The sequence below is a fragment of the Mobula hypostoma genome, chromosome 5 (assembly GCF_963921235.1).
Source record: "Mobula hypostoma chromosome 5, sMobHyp1.1, whole genome shotgun sequence".
Classification (NCBI taxonomy): domain Eukaryota; kingdom Metazoa; phylum Chordata; class Chondrichthyes; order Myliobatiformes; family Myliobatidae; genus Mobula; species Mobula hypostoma.
This window is the reverse complement of record NC_086101.1, coordinates 26,051,195-26,070,054: the sequence shown is the minus strand read 5'-3', so window position 1 is coordinate 26,070,054 and position 18,860 is coordinate 26,051,195. Positions and strand designations below refer to the sequence as shown.

Sequence of the window (18,860 nt, the reverse complement as noted above, 5' to 3'; positions counted from 1 at the left end):
ATTTTTGTGCCAGAAGTTGTTATAAATCTTTTTTTAAAAAACAGTGAATAATTGTTAATCAGATTAGCATTAAAGTAAATGCAGATGAAATGTAGGCTCAGTCAACGACGGGAACCCAGTACTCCGAGGAGGTTACTCGCATGTCGGGAAACCTTGTATAAAAGGAAAGTTTCTCGGGCGTTCGGACATTCCGGAGAACCAATCAGCGTCGGGAGCAGAGCGCTTCGAATCAAGGGACTTCGACAAGAAGAAGTTAAGGCCAAAGAAACAGATTGAAAGATTTGGTCTTGGTTACCCATTGTACAGGGCAGACAGTATGGCAGATATGGCAGTGGAATACTCCTCCTGTAGGTGTGGGAATTAATGGAAGCTGATAGTCTCCTCGGTTACTACACCCGCGGGAAGTGCAGCCAACTCCACCTCATGAAAGTCCGCATTACGGAGTTGGAGCTGTAGCTGGATGACCTTAGGATCATCCGGGAGGCATAGCAGTTGATAACTACGACTTCTAAGCAGGTGGCTATACCCAGAGTACAGTATTCTGAGACTTGATGGGTGTACACCGAGAGAGGTAAAGGGAGAAGGAAGTCAGTGCGGGGTACTCCTGTGGCCATTCCCCTCAGCAACAGGTATACCCATTTGGATACTGTTGAGGGGGATGACCTACCTGGACAAGACAGCCGCAGTCAGACCAACAGCACTGTGGTCGGCGCTGAGCCTCAGAAAGGTAGGGTAAAGTCAGCCGGAACAAAAACATAGCGGATTCGATAGTTAGGGGTTCTCCCAGATGCTAGGGTCTCGCAGTTGCAGAATAGTCATGAAGGAGAGGGCCTTGATACATGCTGGTACCAATGACATAGGCAGGAGAAGGGTAGAGATCCGACATAGTTTGTTTAGGGAGTTAGGGAGGAGGCTGTACAGAAGGTCCTCCAAGGTGGTAATTTTCGGATTACCCTCGGTGTCACTAGCTCGTGGAGGATAGCGCAGCTGAATGTGTGGTTGAGGAGATGGTGCAGGGAGGAGGGTTTCATGTTGTTGGATTATTGGTACAATTACTCGGGGATGGGTCATTGTACAACTGGGATAGGTTGCACCTGAACTGGGAGAAAAACAATACCCTGGGAGGGAGGTTTGCTAATGCTATTAAGGGGGGTTTGAACTAGATTTGCAGGGGCTGTGGGAACTGAAAGGAAGAGGCTGAGGATGAGGCTGTCGGCGCACAAGTACAGACAGCTTGTAAGATGTTTTTGAGGAAGGATAAGCAGATGGTAGATTAAAGATGCACTCAGCCAGATGGTTTAAAATATGCCTATTTTAGTGCAAGGAGGATTATAAGCACGACAGATGAATTTACAGCGTGGATCAATCTGTGGACCTATGATGTTGCGGCTATTACAGAGACTTCAGGGCATGAATGACTGCCGAATGTGACGGGCTTTAAATGTTTCAAAAAGTTCAAAAAGGAAAGGGAGGGAAGCTAAAGTGCTGGGGAGTGGCATTGTGTATCAGGGATGTTATCACGGCTGCAGAAAAGAATGAAGAAATGGAGGGATTGTATACTGAGTCATTATGGGTGGATGTCAGAAACAGGAAAGGGGCAATAACTTCCTGCTTTTATTGTCCCTCCCCAATAGTAACAGAGACATTGATGAACAGGTAGGGAGGCAGATTCTGGAATGGTGCAATAATAATAAGGTTGCTGTGATGGGTGATTTTAACTTTCTAATATTGACTGGCATCTTCTTAGAGCAAGGTGTTTAGATAAGGTGGCATTTTTTAGGTGTGTTCTAGAAGATTTCCTGACGCAATATGTAGATAAACCAACTTTGTCAGAGGCTGTACTTGATCTGGTATTGGGAAATGAACTTGGTCAGGTGTTAGATTTCTGGGTGAGAGAACATTTTGAAGGTAGCGATCACAACTCTGTGTCCTTTTACCGTACTGATGGAGAGGGATAGGAACACACAATTTGGGACAACATTCAAATGGGGTAGGGGAAAATATGGCGCTATTAGGCAGAACCTTGAGAACATAAATTGGGAACAGATGTTCTCAGGGAATTGCACAGCAGGTATGTGACAAATGTGCAGGGAACGTTTGCATGACATTGTGCATTAAGGCGGGAGAAGGACGGTAGAGTAAAAGAACAATGGTGTACAAAGGATGTAGAAAATCTAGTTTAGAAACGAAATGCTGACACAATGTTACAAGGGTGCCAGGAAGGAACTTATGAATGAAATTAGGAGAGCTAGTAGGGACCATGAGAAGGCCTTGGCGAGCACGGTTAAGGAAATCCCCAAGGTGCTGTACAAGTATATGCAGAGCCCGAGGATGAGCCTTTTGGGCGTAAGACCAATCAGGAGCGAGTGTGGAAACATGTGCATGGAGCCGGAGGAGGTAGCAGAGGTACTTAATGCTTCAGTAGTTCTCCAGTAAAAAGGACCTTGGCAATTGTGCGGATGACTTACAGTGGACTGAAATGTTTGAGTGAGCAGAAATAAAGAAATACGATACGCTGGAGCTTTTGAAAGGTATTAAATTATACCCCAGGCTGCAGTGGGAAGCGAGGGAGGAGATTGCTGACCTCTGGCGATGATCTTTGCATTGTCAAATGGAACAGAAGAAGTACCAGAGGATTGGGATGTAACAAACATTGTTCTCTTGTTCAAGAAAGGGAGTAGAGTTAACCCAGGCAATTTTAGAACTGCGAGTCTTACTTCAGTGGTGGGCAAGTTCTTTGAGATGATACTGTGAGGCAGGATTCATGAGCATTTGGAAAGACATAATTTAATTAGGGATGGTCAACCTGGCTTTGTGAAGGGCAGGACATGTCTTACGAACCTGACTGAGCTCTTTGAGGATGTACCAAAACACATTGATGAAGATAGAGTAGTACAGATAGTGTACATGGATTTCAGCAAGGATTTTGATAAGGTTCCCAGTGTGAGGTTCATTCAGAAAATAATGAGATATGGGTTCCAAGAAGACCTTCCATTGTGGAGCCAGAATTGGCTAGCCCTCAGAAGGCAAAGGGTAGGTGTAGATGGTTCACATTCTGCATGGAGGATGGTGACCAGTGGTGTTCTGCAGGGATCTGTTCAGGAACCCCTCCTCTTTGCGATTTTTGAAAATGACTTGGATGAGTAAGTAGAAGGATGGGTTAGTAAGTTTGTTAATGACACCATCGTTGGGGGTGTTGTGGATGGTCTGGAGGGTTTTTAGAGGTTACAGCGTGACATTGATAGAATGCAGAACTGGGCTGGTAAATGACAGATGCAGTTCAACACAGATATGTGTGAAGTGGTCATTTCAGAGGGTCAAACTTGAAGACAGAATATATTACTATGAATCATAATACTATGAATCTTGGCAGTGTGGAGGATCAGCGAGTTCTTTGGGTCCGTGTCCATAGGACACTCAAAACAGCTGCGCTGGTTCACAGTGGGCATATGGTGTATTGGCCTTCATCAACCATGGGATTGAGTTTAAGGGCCATGAGGTAATGTAACAGCTATACAAGACCCTAGTTCGAGACCACTTGGAATACTGTGTTCAGTTCTGGTCACCTCACTACAGGAACGATGTGGATATGGATACAATACAGAGAATGCAGAGGATATTTTATGGATGTCGCTTGGATTGAAGAGCATGCCTAATGAGAATAGGTTGAGTGAACTTGGCTTCGTCTCCTTGGAGGAATGGAGGATGAGTGGTGTCCTGCTAAGGGTGTATAAGATGATGAGAGGCATTGATCATGTGGATTTACAGAGACATTTTCCTAGAGCTGAAATGGCTAACACGAGGGGGTGTAGTTTTAAGGTCCTTGGAAGTAGGTACAAGGTGGATGTCAGAGGTAAGTTTTTCATACAGAGATTGGTGGGTCCATGGAATACATTGCCAATGATGGTGGTAGAGGTGGATATAATAGGGTCTTTTAAGTGACTCTTAATAGGTACATGGAGCTTGGAAATATAAAGGGCTATATGGTAGGGAAATTCAGTTTCTAGAGTAGGTTACATGGTCTACACAACATCGTTAGCCGAAGGATCTGTAAAGTGCTGTAGAGCTCTATGTTCTGCGTTCTCAAGCTTCTTCCCTACTGTATTTGCTGCAGATGAATTAAATTATTGAAAGTGTTCATAGAGAAACCATTTGAAAAATAAAATATAGAGATTCTGTTGCTGAAATTACAATTTCTTTCTTATATTAATTTGTTGTAATTGTCCGCAATGGCTGATGTCAGGAAAACGGCTGATTTCTGAAATGTTGTACATTATTATACAAGTTCTCACAGGTTTTTTCACCAGCCATGCAGATATAGGGGAGTTACAGATGCAGGCTAATTAGATTTTCAAAATTGATTCAATAATAAAAAGGTGAAATACAACTAGGAACTCGTAGGGTTGAGAGTTAGTTGATGGTAAAGAAAAATGTATGTGGGAATTAACAGAGCAATTACAGATTTGAAGGTGGGCTTGAAGAACATCTGAATCAATATATTTCCTTTCAATATATCAGAGTTTGCTGATAAAACAAATCTGGGTGTGAAAGAGAACTCTGAGAAGGATGCATCTAGGTTATAGAGTGAACAAGATATATTTCAAGTGTGTGAATAACAATGACAAATGGTGGATAATGCGCGCAGTTGTTTAATTTGATAGGAAGAATGGAAAATAAATGGTACATTTTCATGACAACAACTAAATGTCTGTGATGAAAGAGATTCTGGTGTTCTCACACTCAAGTATCAGGATGTTGCTCAAAACTTGGAAGGCAGATCCTTACTGTGAGGCATTTGTAGCCCAAGGCTTTAGTTGCCTTTAGTGTAACCACATTCGGATCATCTCAACTGTAAGACTGTAATAAAATAAAGGAGGAGAATTAAGCTATTTGGCTCATCAAGTCGGATCCACTATTTCATCGTGGCTGATCCAATTTTTCTCTTGGCCTCCACAGCTGTCTGTGGCAAGAGATTACACAGATTCACCACTCTCGTGCTAAAGAAATTCTTCCTCATCTCCAGTTTGAAAGGGTAACCCTCTATTCTGAGGCTGTGCCCTCTATCTTAGACATTCCCACCAGAGGAATCATTCTCAGCACGTCCACTCTATCAAAAGGAGATAGTAAATGAATGCCAGAAGTGAAATATTACAATATTCATGGGGAATTCAATATGGACGTGGAAAATCATTTTGGTTCTGGACTCCAGGAGGGGCAGTTTCCAGACTGTCTACACTATGGCGTTTTAGAGCAGCTTCTGGTTGAGCCCACTGGGATGTAATGCTGAGGCTTTATAAAGCACTAGAGAGTCTCATTTGGATTGAATGGTTTGTCATATGTAGAGTGTTTGATGTGTCTAGGCCCGTATTCAAAAGAATTCAGAAGAATGAGAGGTAACCTCATTGAAATTTATCAAATGGCGAAAGGCCGTGCTATAGTGAATGAGGAGGGGATGTTTCCAATGACTGGCGAGTCTAAGACCAGAGGACACATTCTCAGAATACACGGGTGTCCTTTTAGAATGGAGATGAGGAGGAATTTCTTCAGCCAGAGAGTGGGGAATCTGTCGACTTCTTTGCCATAGGCAGCTGTGGAGGACAAGTGTTTCTGGATATTCTGGAAAGTATAGACAAGGGTTAATATTTTCTTGATCGGTCAGGGCATGAAAGGATAAGTGGATAAAACAGGAGACTGGAGCTGAGAGGAAAATTGGAATATAGAACATAGACATAGAACATAGAATAGTACAGCACAATACAGGCCATTCGGCCACAAATTTCTGCCTACCCTTAAACCCTGCCTCCCATATAACCACCCACCTTAAATTCCTCCGTATACCTGTCTAGTAGTCTCTTAAATTTTACTAGTGTATCTGCCTCCACCACTGACTCAGGCAGTGAACTCCACGCACCAACCACTCTAAGTAAAAGACCTTCCTCTAATATCCCGCTTGAATTTCCCAACCCTTACCTTTAAGCCATGTCCTCTTGTATTGAGCAGTGGTGCCCTGGGGAAGAGGCGCTGGCTGTCCAATCGATCTATTCCTCTTAATATCTTCCATACCTCTATCATCTCTCCATTTATCCTCGTTCTCTCCAGGGAATAAAGCCCCAGCTCCCTTAATCTTTGATCATAATACATACTCTCTAAACCAGGCAGCATCCTGGTAAATCTCCTCTGTACTCTTTCCAATGCTTCCACATCCTTCCTATAGTGAGGCGACCAGAAATGGACACAGTACTCCAAGTGTGGCCTAACCAGAGTTTTATAGAGCTGCATCATTATCCCGCGACTCTTAAACTCTATCCCTCGACTTGTGAAAGCTAACACTCCATAAGCTTTCTTAACTACCCTTTCTACCTGTGAGGCAACTTTCAGGGATCTGTGGGTATGTGCCCCCAGATCCCTCTGCTGCTCCACGCTTCCAAGTATCCTACCATTTACTTTGTAGTCTGCCTTGAAGTTTGTCCTTGCAAAGTGTACCACCTCACACTTCTCTGGGTTGAACTCCATCTGCCTCTTCTCAGCCCACTTCTGCATCCTATCAATGTCTCTCTGCAATCTTTGACAATCCCCTACACTATCTACAACACCACCAACCTTTGTGTCGTTTGCAAATTTGCCAACACCCCCTTCAACCCCCACATCCAAGTCGTTAATAAAAATCACGAAAACTAGAGGCCCAAGAACCGATCCTTGTGGGACGCCACTAGTCACAACCCTCCAATCCGAATCTACTCCCTCCACTACGACCCTCTGCCTTCAATTCTGAATACACTTGGCCAAATATCCCTGGATTCCATGCCTTTTGACTTTCTGAATAAGCCTACCACGTGGAACCTTGTCAAATGCCTTACTAAAATCCATGTAGATCACATCCACTGCACTGTCCTGATCTATATGCCCGGTTACCTCCTCAAAGAACTCTATCAGGGTTGTTAGACATGATCTGCCCTTCACAAAGCCATGCTGACTGTTCCTGATAATACCATGATTCTCTAAATGCCCATAGATCCTATCTCTAAGAATCTTTTCCAACAGCTTTCCCACTACAAACGTAAGGTTCACTGGCCTATAATTACCCGGACTATCCCTACTACCTTTTTTGAGCAAGGGGGCAACATTTGCCTCCCTCCAATCCTCCGGTACCATTCCCGTGGACAATGAAGACATAAAGATCCTAGCCAGAGGCTCAGCAATCTCTTCCCGCTCCTTGTGGTGCAGTTGGGGAATATTCTGTCAGGCCCCGGGGACTTATGCGTCCTAATGTGTTTTAACAACTCCAATACCTCCTCTCCCTTAATATCAACAGGCTTCCGAACATCACTCAGGTTTTCCTCACCGTCATCAAGTTGCCTCTCATTGGTTATTACCGAAGAGAAGTATTCATTGAGGACGTCGCTCACTTCCACAACCTCCAGGCACATTACAGAGAGTTGATATCAATCATGAAATGGCAGAGCAGACTTGAAAGGCCAAATGACTTAATTCCTCTCCTATATCTTGTGATGTTATGCTCTCACCAGTGCCTTATATAGTCTTAAAATTATATCCCTGCTCTTATATCCAAGTCACCTTGAACTGAATGTTAGCATTGCATTTGCCTTCCTCACCACTGTCTCAACCTGCAGATTAACCTATATGGAATCTTTCCCAAGGATTCCCAAGTCCCTTTGCATCTCATATTTTGTATTTTCTCTGCATTTAGTAAATGGCCAGCTATTTCTTTCCTTCTACGAAAGTGCATGAGCATACACTTTCTGACACCGTATTCCATCTGCCACTTATTTCACCATTCTCCTCATCTGTCTAAGTCCTTCCATAGCCTTTCTACTTGTTCAAATCTACCTGAACCTCCACCTATATTCATATTATCTGCAAAAAATTGCAATAAGACCATTAATTCCATCATACAAATTATTGGCATATAACGTAAGAAGAAACAGTCCAAAGACAGACCATTGTGGAACAACACTGGTCACCAGCAGCCAGCCAGAAACGGCTCCCCTTGCCTCCTCCAATGCAGCCATTGCTTCATCCAGTCTAGAATTTTTTCTGCAATACTATGGGCTCATAGCTTGTTAAGCAGCTTCATATCTGGCACCTTGTCAAAGGCCTTCTGACAGTTCAAGTGCACAATATCAATTTATTCTCCTTTGCCTATCCTGCTTGTTACTTGTTCAAATAATTCTAACAGATTTGACACGCAAAATGTTCCTTTGAGAAGACCAAACCATGCTAGCTTTCAGAGCCATCGAAACAATATGATCCTCCATTGATTTCCCTTTTTCTCTTGCGCTCACACTCGTGATTTTTACTTCAATTGGGAAAGGTTAGACTCCAATCTGATTTCATTTTCTCTTTAAGATGTGCTCATATTCTGTTCTATCTCGATTTCTGTCATGTGATACATTAGGAAGTAAAATCCCAGAAATCATTTGGGGTTTGAAATGATTTGGAAATGATGTTTGCAAGTCCACAATATAACAGTATGTAAAATTATTGAATGACCAGAAACTCCTAAAGTTCCAAAGGATGACCAATCACAACTGTTTACTTGGATAGAGCTAAGTAGGGGCATGAACTCACCCAGCTTCATTAACACGAATCTATTCATAACAGTTTGCAGGTGTACTTATGGATAAAACTGACACTGTATTATGTCATGGTTATTAAGGGCGGCTGGGATGCAAAGTGTCAAACTTTATTTTATGGTATGCTGAGACCGAGTAAAAAAAGGAACAATTAGCATGAGAAAATATTTAGCCTGTTTTGGAGTATAGCCTTCAGAGGTTGAGGCCTGGTAAATTTGGGGGGTGGGGGGAAATACACAGATTTCAGGAAGAGCAAAGGATCAGATTATATTATACAGTGTTTTTTTTTGTACACTGAAGGTTGCTTCATACAATCTCCATTGTATAATTCCAAGAGAGAATCTGGGCCACTGAGCGTGCTTTTTGAATCTTAAACTTCACAGAAGATTTTATCTCCAGATCCCTGTTTGTTCATTGCCCACTAAATATTAATTGGCAACCTGTGGGAAACAGGCACCTGGACTTAAGTGTCTCAGGATAATATCAGGATAAGAATTAATTTATCTGGGATTGATGAAAGGAGCAAAGAATGCAGAAAAAGATAAAATTTATATCTCAAAGTGTTTGATTATTTGCAATTATCTACTCGGTAAGTTGACTATATTCAATTATTGGGCATTTTCACAGTGTAAGTCAATAGACTTTTAGATAGATAGAAATACTTTATTGATCCCGAGGGAAATTGGGTTTCGTTACAGCCGCACCAACCAAGAATAGAGCATAAATACAGCAATACAAAAACTACAAACAATCAAACAACAAAGTGAAAACTATGCCAGATGGAAATAAGTCCAGGACCAGCCTATTGGCTCAGGGTGTCGGACTGTCCACGGGAGGAGCTGCAAAGTTCGATAGCTACAGGCAGGAACAACCTCCCGTGACGCCCAATGTTGTATTTCGGTGGAATATGGCCGGAGACCAACAGCAGAAAGTTCAATATCCGGTCTAAAAACACGTTCCTCGATCGTAATATGACCCGGATTGCACCATGCGTTTTTAACCACAGCAGTAAGCACCTAACTGCTTAACGCTTGCCGCTCTCAGTGCACTTCCGTTCAGCCCGAACGACCTGGAAGCCGTCCATGGAAAAGTTTTGATCGGGTATGTTCTCGTGCAGCCCCGTTCCAGTAAAACACATAACACTGCACTCCCGAAATGTTCTCTGACGCCTGGCTAGCGCCGTCAACTCGTCCATTTTATTACCCACCGAACTCCTCTTCTCCATAAGTCTCTGTTGTCTCGACTCGGTCCTCTTTCCTCGCCTTTGTGATCCCCCTTTGCATCCTCTGTGTGTTTTCCTCCAGATTTCAGTCGGGGTGTCCGCCGCTCTGCTCGCTAAACCGGCCGGCATAAGCACAATCAGCTGGTCCCTGGAATAAACAATGTGACCATGCTTCTGCCCCACTAATGAGACGTGTCGGAATGTAACTATTTCCAGCGCTAAAAACCCAAATAAAACTCTCTCTACTAGCATGTTAGAGAGGGTTCAGTTTCAACGTGTTACCGTGAAAAAGAAATACGAAAAATAACGTAAGTTAAAAAAGTAAGAAGGAAAAAGTAAGAATTATTCGGAACGGCTATTACAGGCTGCATGCACGACCGGCGCATACGCACGGTCCAGGTAAACCAGATCAGTTTTATTACCAGGTAATATCCAGGTAAATCAAATCAGCTTTTATTTCACATTTTCTTTTCTTTTTCTGCATAGGTCTACACTCAACACTTGTATTCATCCTTCCAGCTATTGGTATTGCTGTTATTATTATCTCCTTGCATCTCACCATGAAAGTGAGAAGAGGTAAGCCATCATTTTGTAACAAGTTTCAGGAAACATCCTGCTTGTATAGTACTTTCTCGTTTAAAGTAAATTTAATGTCGCTTTACATATCCGTCAATATATACATATCTGAGATGCATTTACTTGTGGGCAATCCCATTAAATACAAGAAACACAAGAGAAATAATAAAAGACCAGACCGAAACAGGACTAACAAACAAACAATGTGCAGAAAAAAATCAAAAAAACTGCAAATACAAAAAGAAAGAAACAAAATATGATAATGGCTTACAATAATTAAGCAATAAATATTAAAATCATGAGATGAAGTGTCCCTGAAACAGAGTCCACAGATTGTGGGCAGAGTTCAGAGATGGGTTGAGTGAAGTTGAGTGACGTTATCCCCTTGGTTCATGAGCTTGCTGGTTGAGGGGTAATAATTATTCCCGAACCTGTTGGTGTGGGTCCTTAGGCTTCTGTACTACCTTCTTTATGGCAGCACTGAAGAGAAAGCATGGACTAGATGGTGAGGGTCCTTGATGATAGATGGTGCTTTCCTGCAGTAGCATTCTGTGTAGATGTGCTCAGTTATTGTGAGGGCTTCACACGTTATGAACTTGGGCCTATCCATTACATTTTGAAGTCTTTTCCGTGCATGGACATTGGAAATTACTTTAGTGGAGAAATCACATTAGTCAGAGGGTGGTAAATCTGTGGAATAGAAACATAGAAACATAGAAAATAGGTGCAGGAGTAGGCCATTTGGCCCTTCGAGCCTGCACCGCCATTTATTATGATCATGGCTGATCATCCAACTCAGAACCCCACCCCAGCCCTCCCTCCATATCCCCTGACCCCCGTAGCCACAAGGGCCATATCTAACTCCCTCTTAAATATAGCCAATGAACTGGCCTCAACTGTTTCCTGTGGCAGAGAATTCCACAGATTCACCACTCTCTGTGTGAAGAAGTTTTTCCTAATCTCGGTCCTAAAAGGCTTCCCCTCTAACCTCAGACTGTGGCCCCTCGTTCTGGACTTCCCCAACATCGGGAACAACCTTCCTGCATCTAGCCTGTCCAATCTCTTTAGGATTTTATATGTTTCAATCCGATCCCCCCTCAATCTTCTAAATTCCAACGAGTACAAACCTAGTTCATCCAGTCTTTCTTCATATGAAAGTCCTGCCATCCCAGGAATCAATCTGGTGAACCTTCTTTGTACTCCCTCTATGGCAAGGATGTCTTTCCTCAGATTAGGGGACCAAAACTGCACACAATACTCCAGGTGTGGTCTCACGGGTGGGCTGTGGAGGCCAAGTCATTTGGCGTATTTAAAGCAGAGATAGATAGGTTCCTGATTAGCCAGGGCATCAAATGGTATAGGGTGAAAGCAGGGGAGTGGGGATGACTGGAATAATTCGATCAGACCATGATTGAATGGCGGAGAAGACTCAATGTGCCGAACGGCCTACTTCTGTTCCTATATCTTATTGTCTTAGTGGTCTTATGGTATTTCCATGCCAGGCTATGAAGCAACCAAACAACCAGCCATCTATAGGTGTTTGTCAATGTTTTTAGAAAAGATGCTGAATCTTTGAAAAATTCTATGAAATAGAGGTGCTGCTGTGCTTTCTACATAATGGCACTTATGTGCTGAACCCAGTACAGATCCAAAGAAATGATAACACAAAGGAATTTAAAGTTGCTGATCCCCCAATGAATTCTGGCTTATGGATCTCCAGGTTCCTCCTCCTGAAGTCAATAATTATCTCCACAGTCTTGCTGACATTGAGTGAGATATTGTTGTCACACCACTCAGCCATGTTTTCAATCTCCTCCTTATATGCTGATTTGTCACCTCCTTTGATACGGAGAACAAAGTGGTGTAATCAGCAAATGATACATGTAATTGGAGCTGTGCTGGTCTTCACAGGTATAAGTTTAATGCAGGTAGAGGAGGGGGCTAAGCACACTGCGTTGTGCTGCCCCTGTGCTGATGGTGATTGTGGACGAGGTGCTGCCAACCCAAACTGACTGAGGTAGCTGGTGATGAAATTGAGGACCCAATCAAAAAAGGGGCGTATTGCAGCCCTGGTCTTGAAGTTTATTGATTAGTTTAGAAGAATGATAGTACTGAATGCTGAACTGTAGTCAATGAAGAGCATCTTGATGTAGGCATCCAGATGTTCCATTATTGAGTGAAGAGCCAAGGAAATGTCGGGTATTGATATGTTTCATTGCAAATCTCTCAAATCTCTTCATCTGTGTGGATGTATATTCTACTTGATGATAGTCATGTGCAGGTTACCATACTCTTCCCAGGCACTGGTATAATTGAAGCCTGCTTTGAAGCAAGTGGGTACTTCAGACTGCCGAAGTGAGAGGTTAAAGATATCGGTGAACACTCCAGCCAGTTGATCAATGCATGTCTTTAGTACTCAGCCAGGTACTTTTCTGGGCTGGGTTCCCCCTCCTGAAGGACGTTCTCATGCCAGCTTCAGAGACTGAAAGCACAGGGTAATTGGGGCTGTGGGAATGTATGTAGGTGCCTCCATATTTTGATGGTTAAACCCAGCATAAAAGTCATTTAGCTCATCAGGGAGCAAAGATTTGTCATCACCTATGTATGTACAAATGTACCTCAATATATAAATAATTTATGAGGATTATTATTGTGGTTAATGCAATCCTACATGTGGTGGAAATTAAGGAGCTACTGCTTCAATAACTACAGATTTCTCACTAATTGTGAGGAGAACCAGATTAACAATCTGAATCAGTTCTGAGGATTTGATTTAACTACATGGAACCAGATATTTCAACCAAACATCCTTGACCAAATTCTAAAGTTTACTTACAGCTATTTTCCAGTAGTTACAGGGTCATAGTAATGGAAAATTACAGCACAGAAACAGACCCATTGGCAGATCAAGTCCATGCCAAACTCTTAATCTTACTAGTCCGATCGATCTGGACAAAAACCTATCCCTCCATACCCCTCCCATCTGCATACCTATCCAAGTTTCTCTTAAATTGTGAAATTGAAACTGCATACAACACTTCTGCTGGGGGCATGTTCCACATTCTCAACACCCTCGGTGTGAAGAATTTTCTCCTCATGTTCTACTTAAACATATAACTTTCACCCTTAACCCATGGCCCTAATTCTTGTCTCTCCCAACCTCAGTGGAAAAAGCCTGCTTGCTTTATGTATAACCCTGATAATTATGTAGCATCATCATTATTGTGTGCAGTGTCGTATGACGCGGGTGATCATGGTTTTAACAATGACCATGATTGTTCTTGGCAAAGTTTTTGACAGGAGTAGTTTACCACTACCTTCTTCTTTACAGTGTATTTACAAGATGACTGACCCCAGCCATTTTCAATACTCCTCTGAGAGTCTCTGCCTGTCATCAGTGGTCTCATGAACTGGAATGATAATATGCACCAGCTGCTCATACAACCATCACCCACCTGGATATGGGATTGGGGCTGAGAGGGCAATGGATCAGCCATGATGAAATAGCAGAGCAGGTGCAATGGCCAAATGGCCTAATTCTGCTCCTATATCTGATCGTCTTTTGACCTCTATGGTCTAATCGAAAATGGAGCATGAGCACCAGCATGAGCAGATTTGTCTGAGTCTGTTTCAATGATATATAATCCCATGCAATATCTTTAGGAAGGTCAGTGTTTTCATTAGGTGAGCAATGATAGTCCTTCAAGCCATTTCCACCTGTACCATAATTTCATCTGGTTACTTTAGTTTTATTTTCAAAATTTTATGTGACTGGGTCTCAGTGGTCTGAGGAGAATGATATATAAATTTTTATTACCCACCAGTTGAAAATGTGCCTTCTGGAACCAGTCCTGCTCTATTTTTAAAGCTATGTTCCTCTAATCCAGACTTTCTGAGACATCAAATTGCTTAATCACTTAATTTAGTCACCTTTAATACAAGGGAACACGTGCAGTAGGTGCAAGTGGTCCCTAGAATTTACCCTGTTGAACAAAAGTGCCACTTTTATGAACCTATACACATTCTTAGATATTCCTGCCATGTTGTGCTCGGAATTAAGCAATGTGGAGATTTTTCCAGATAGAGCAACAAACAATTCAAAGGACCAGATGATTGGAGATGTGCACCCTCAGTATAAAGAGATGGATGATGGAAAATCACAAGCTATATCCATAATCACACAAAATTGCTCCTCTGTCTTTTGAATCTCAGCCAATTATGTGTTCTTATCCAAGGACAATGAGGTTAACTCAGTGCCTATCAAACATAGATACATTTTTGTGGTTCCGGGGAAGCTGCCAGGATATTTACCTCACTTTTGAATCGGTGCTTGATTATTCCTTGCATTCACTGAATGCAAAACTTAAATTATATCAACAGCAATTTAACAGAAATTTAACAGTTCATATAGAGACTCAGAGAATAATAACTTCTCCCTGGACACTCTGTTCTTTACAGATCAGTGGTTAAACTTCATTTGTTGTCGTTGGTGATATACGTGAGTTCACAGTTCACAGTCACTCTCGTCCTACCAGCATTTGTATCATTCCAAATTGTCACTGCCAGTGACCTTTGCCACATCTTGAGAGAAAGACCCTGCTCAAGGAGACAAGACTATATCTACCTATGTGAGTCTACAGGACGGCGCTAAATAAGAATAATTATATTGGACGCATCCAGAAATACAATCATTCACAGATGGTGCTAATGCCTTTTACGAGACCTCCCTGACAAACTCTCACTATTTAAAAATAGTCAATGGTATCAATAGTGTGCAAATAGAAGTGGGAAATCCCAAAAGACAACTGTTTTTAGGTTTGTGAGAAGTAAACCATGAATTTCCTCCTCCATTTTTTAAAACTGTTGGATGAAACCAGGTTCCAGAGATTTATCAATCGGTGGTCCAGACTACCTTTTAAGGTACGTGGGTGCACAGCCTCAGAGGAACTGAAATGCTTCCATGCACGTATCTGTTTGCTGTGCAGCTGGGATTTACTTTTTTATCATGTTAATATAACATGATTAATCACAGGATATTTCAGAATTATATCAATGTAGATTTCAAAATTATATTAGAAATATATAAAAGAATTTCTGCTGCATGGCAAAAGAAGCTCTAGACACAGGTGCATTTCAGTTACTGCATGGCTGCGCACTCGCTCAGCTTAGAGGGAATAGTACAATAGTCTCGTTATTTTGTTTATTAACTTATTTCAGTATTGTATTGCAGCTTGCTTTAATTTGCTTGCTTGCTTCACTTTTCACTTTCTGGCATTTTATCTCATCCACTGCTGTAATAACCCATGCAATGTTGGTATTGAGCACTTCAACCATTTTGAAATTATTGCTGTCTTCTTAAATAAAACCCTATTAAGCTTGAGGTACATTATTTACTCAAAATGATCAGAACATTCTATCATGCTCCTGTTCTAGTTGTGACTGTTCTGGGTTGCTAAACTCAGAAATGATTCAAGGAGTGTAGTCAATATTCTGGTTAAATATAAATAGATGAACTTCACCAAAGTTGACATTCAGCAAGCAATAAACATATGCTATTCCTCAGAAAAGGAAATTATCACTCATCATTACAATCCTGCAAGGAGCAACTAGGCTTTCCACAGACGTTCAATGGAAGCTAACAGAAGTAATCTGAAAAATGCACAACTATACACCCACATTGTTTCAGATTTTTCTTGTATGTGCAATTATTGCATGATTGTAATGCAACCAACAAGTGGTTATGCATACCCGATCATTAACAAAGGTTTTTCTCTTCAGGTTGCAAACAAGCCCAGGGACAAACAGGAAAAATCAGTACTCCACATTATCACCAGGTAAGTAAAATAATGTATTTAGCATATTGTTTTACAAACTTGGCTGTTTGGTTCCTGAATTATTCCCAAACTTTCAGATATGCTGGCATTGTCAAAGCACTAACACAAAGTTGTATTATGTATAACAAGTTGTAGGAAGCAGAAAAGTAGGACCATCTGGGTAGTAATCTATGGATTGCTGCTTGTGCCACATGCCAGAGAGGATAAGAATAGGATGATTTGGCTGAGCAATTGGTGCAGGTGACGGGATTTCAGATTTCTAGAACATTGGGATCTCTTCTGAGAATATGTTTCTGGAGCTTTTGGAGAGGGTTTAAATTCATTTGGCAGCCGTCTGTGAACTAGAGTGATAGGATTGCGGATGGAGAAGTTCGTGCACAAATCAGTTGATGCAGTGTGTAGTGAGACTGTGAGGAAGAGCATATGGTAGGGCAGTCTAACGGCCAAATCAGCAGCAGGAACAGACCACAGTGATGAGATTTCTTGTAGCTCGGCGTCACTTAATTAAAATACAGAAGGGACAAGCGGGAGTAGGCCAGTGGTGAGAGTAGGAGTGTCATGCTTTGGCTCAAAGGAGGTTTGAGCTCAAATGAGGTGCTGGCTGTTGGTAACCTTCTGTCAGGTTTCCCTTTCTTTTTCCCTTTTACTGTACCTAGTGTAGTTAATGGCTGTTGTGTTTCTTTATGCTGAACGTTAGAGTCCTCGGAGACCCAGAGTCTTCCAGGGAACTACATTTGTATGAAGAGTATCCAGCTGCAGCTCCTTGGAGACTGTGTTAGAGATCTGCAGCAGCAGCTGGATGACCTTTGGCTTGTACGGGAGAGTGAGGAGATCAATCAATCAGAGTTACAGGAATGTAGTCACCCCTAAGTTGCAGGAGGCGTGCAGTTGGGTGACAATAAGGAGAAATGGATATGTGAATAAGCAGTTAGAGCAGTTAGCGCAGTGCATCCCTGTGGACATACTGTTCTGGATACTGTTGTGGGTGATGACCTCCCGGGGAATGACATGGAGACCAGATTAGTGGCACTGATGTCTCAGATTGCATTCAGAGCATTTTGGAGAGGGAGGTAGAGCAGTCGGATGTCTTGGTACATATTGGTGCCAATGACAAAGGAAGGAAAAGAAATGAGGTCCTAGAGAGATAATTTAGAGAGCTAGGCAATAAGATGAGAAGCAGGACCTCCAGGATAGTGTTTTATGGATTGCTGCCTATGCTACATGCCAGTGAGGGTAGAAACAGATTGATGCCTGGCTGAGAAGCTGGTGCAGGGGGTAGAGCTTCAGGTTCTTGGATAATTGGAATCTCTTCGGAGAGGGTGAATGATCAGTTTAAAAGTGATGGGTTGCATCTGAACCAGAGGAAGACCAATATTCTTGCTGTAAAAGCTGTCAGGGAGGATTTAAACTAATTTGGCAAGTGGGTGGGAACCAGAGTGAAGGGACTAAGGATAGGATGGATGGCAAAAAAGCAAAAATAGCGTGCAATCAGACTGCCAAGAAGGATACAATTGCAGACCACAGGGTGAAGATCAGTGCATTAGATATGCAGAATCAACAAAGAGTAGTAAAAGTACTCATAGTGTTATATCTCATTACATTGAGTATAAGAAATAAGGTAGATGATTTTTAGCACTTTTACAAATGGTCAGATATGATGTTGTGGGCCATCACTGAATCCTGGCAGAAAGATGCTTGTAGTTGGAAGTGAAATGTCCGGGGTTATACACTGTATCGGAGGGCTAGGATAGTGGGCAAGGTGTGTGGCATGGCTCTTCTGGTAAAGAATGGAAGTTACATTTTTAGAAAATTGTGGCATAGAATCAGAAGATGTTGAATCTTTGTGGGTTGATTTCAGAAACTGCAAGGATAAAAGAAACCTGATGGCAGTTATATACAGGCCTCGAAACGTTGGCTGGAATGTGGAATGAAGATTACAATGGGAAGTAGAAAAGCATGTAATGTTGTGATAGTTCAATAGGTACATTTAATGTCAGAGAAATATATACAATACACAACCTGACATTGTTTTTCTGGGCATGGGAGATTTTAACATGCAGGTCAATTTGGAAAAAAAGTTTGGTAATGGATCTCAAGGATAAACTTGTTTAATGCCTACAAGATGTTTATTTAGAGCAGATTGTCATTGGCACTACGAGGGGTTCAGTCTGGTGGATTGGGTGTCTGGTAATGAGCAAAGGTGATTGGGGAGCCTACAGTAAAGGAGTGATCACAATATGATTGAATACAGCTTGAAATTTGATAGGGAGAAAATGCAGTATGATACAGTAGTATTTCAGTGGAGTAAAGTAAATACAGCAGCATGAGAGAGGATCTGGCCAAAGTAAACCGGAAACAGATGGCAGGGATGACAACAGAGAAGCAATGACATGAGTTTCTGGGAACAATAAGGAAGGTGCAGGATAGATATACTCCAAAAACTAAGAAATACTCAAATGGCAAAATAATGCAACCATGGCTGACAAGGGAATTCCAAAGCTCATAATAAATCAAAATTGAGAGCATAAAACAAAGCAAAAAATAGTGGGAAGATAAAGGATTGGAAAGCTTTTAAAAACCTTCAGAAAGCAACTGAAAGAATCGTGAGGAGGGAAAAGATGAAATGTGAAAGAA

General features: G+C 42.0%; 1 protein-coding gene across 1 annotated transcript in view; it reads left to right on the top strand.

Moving 5' to 3' along the window:
• Positions 1 to 18,860, top strand: part of LOC134347292 (uncharacterized) — an 87,539-nt gene that overhangs the window by 35,765 nt on the left and 32,914 nt on the right. The window contains exons 5-6 of the mRNA XM_063049692.1: positions 10,303 to 10,392; positions 16,171 to 16,226. Of these exons, the coding sequence (XP_062905762.1) occupies positions 10,303 to 10,392; positions 16,171 to 16,226 (146 nt within the window). The remainder of the gene's footprint in view (positions 1 to 10,302; positions 10,393 to 16,170; positions 16,227 to 18,860) is intronic.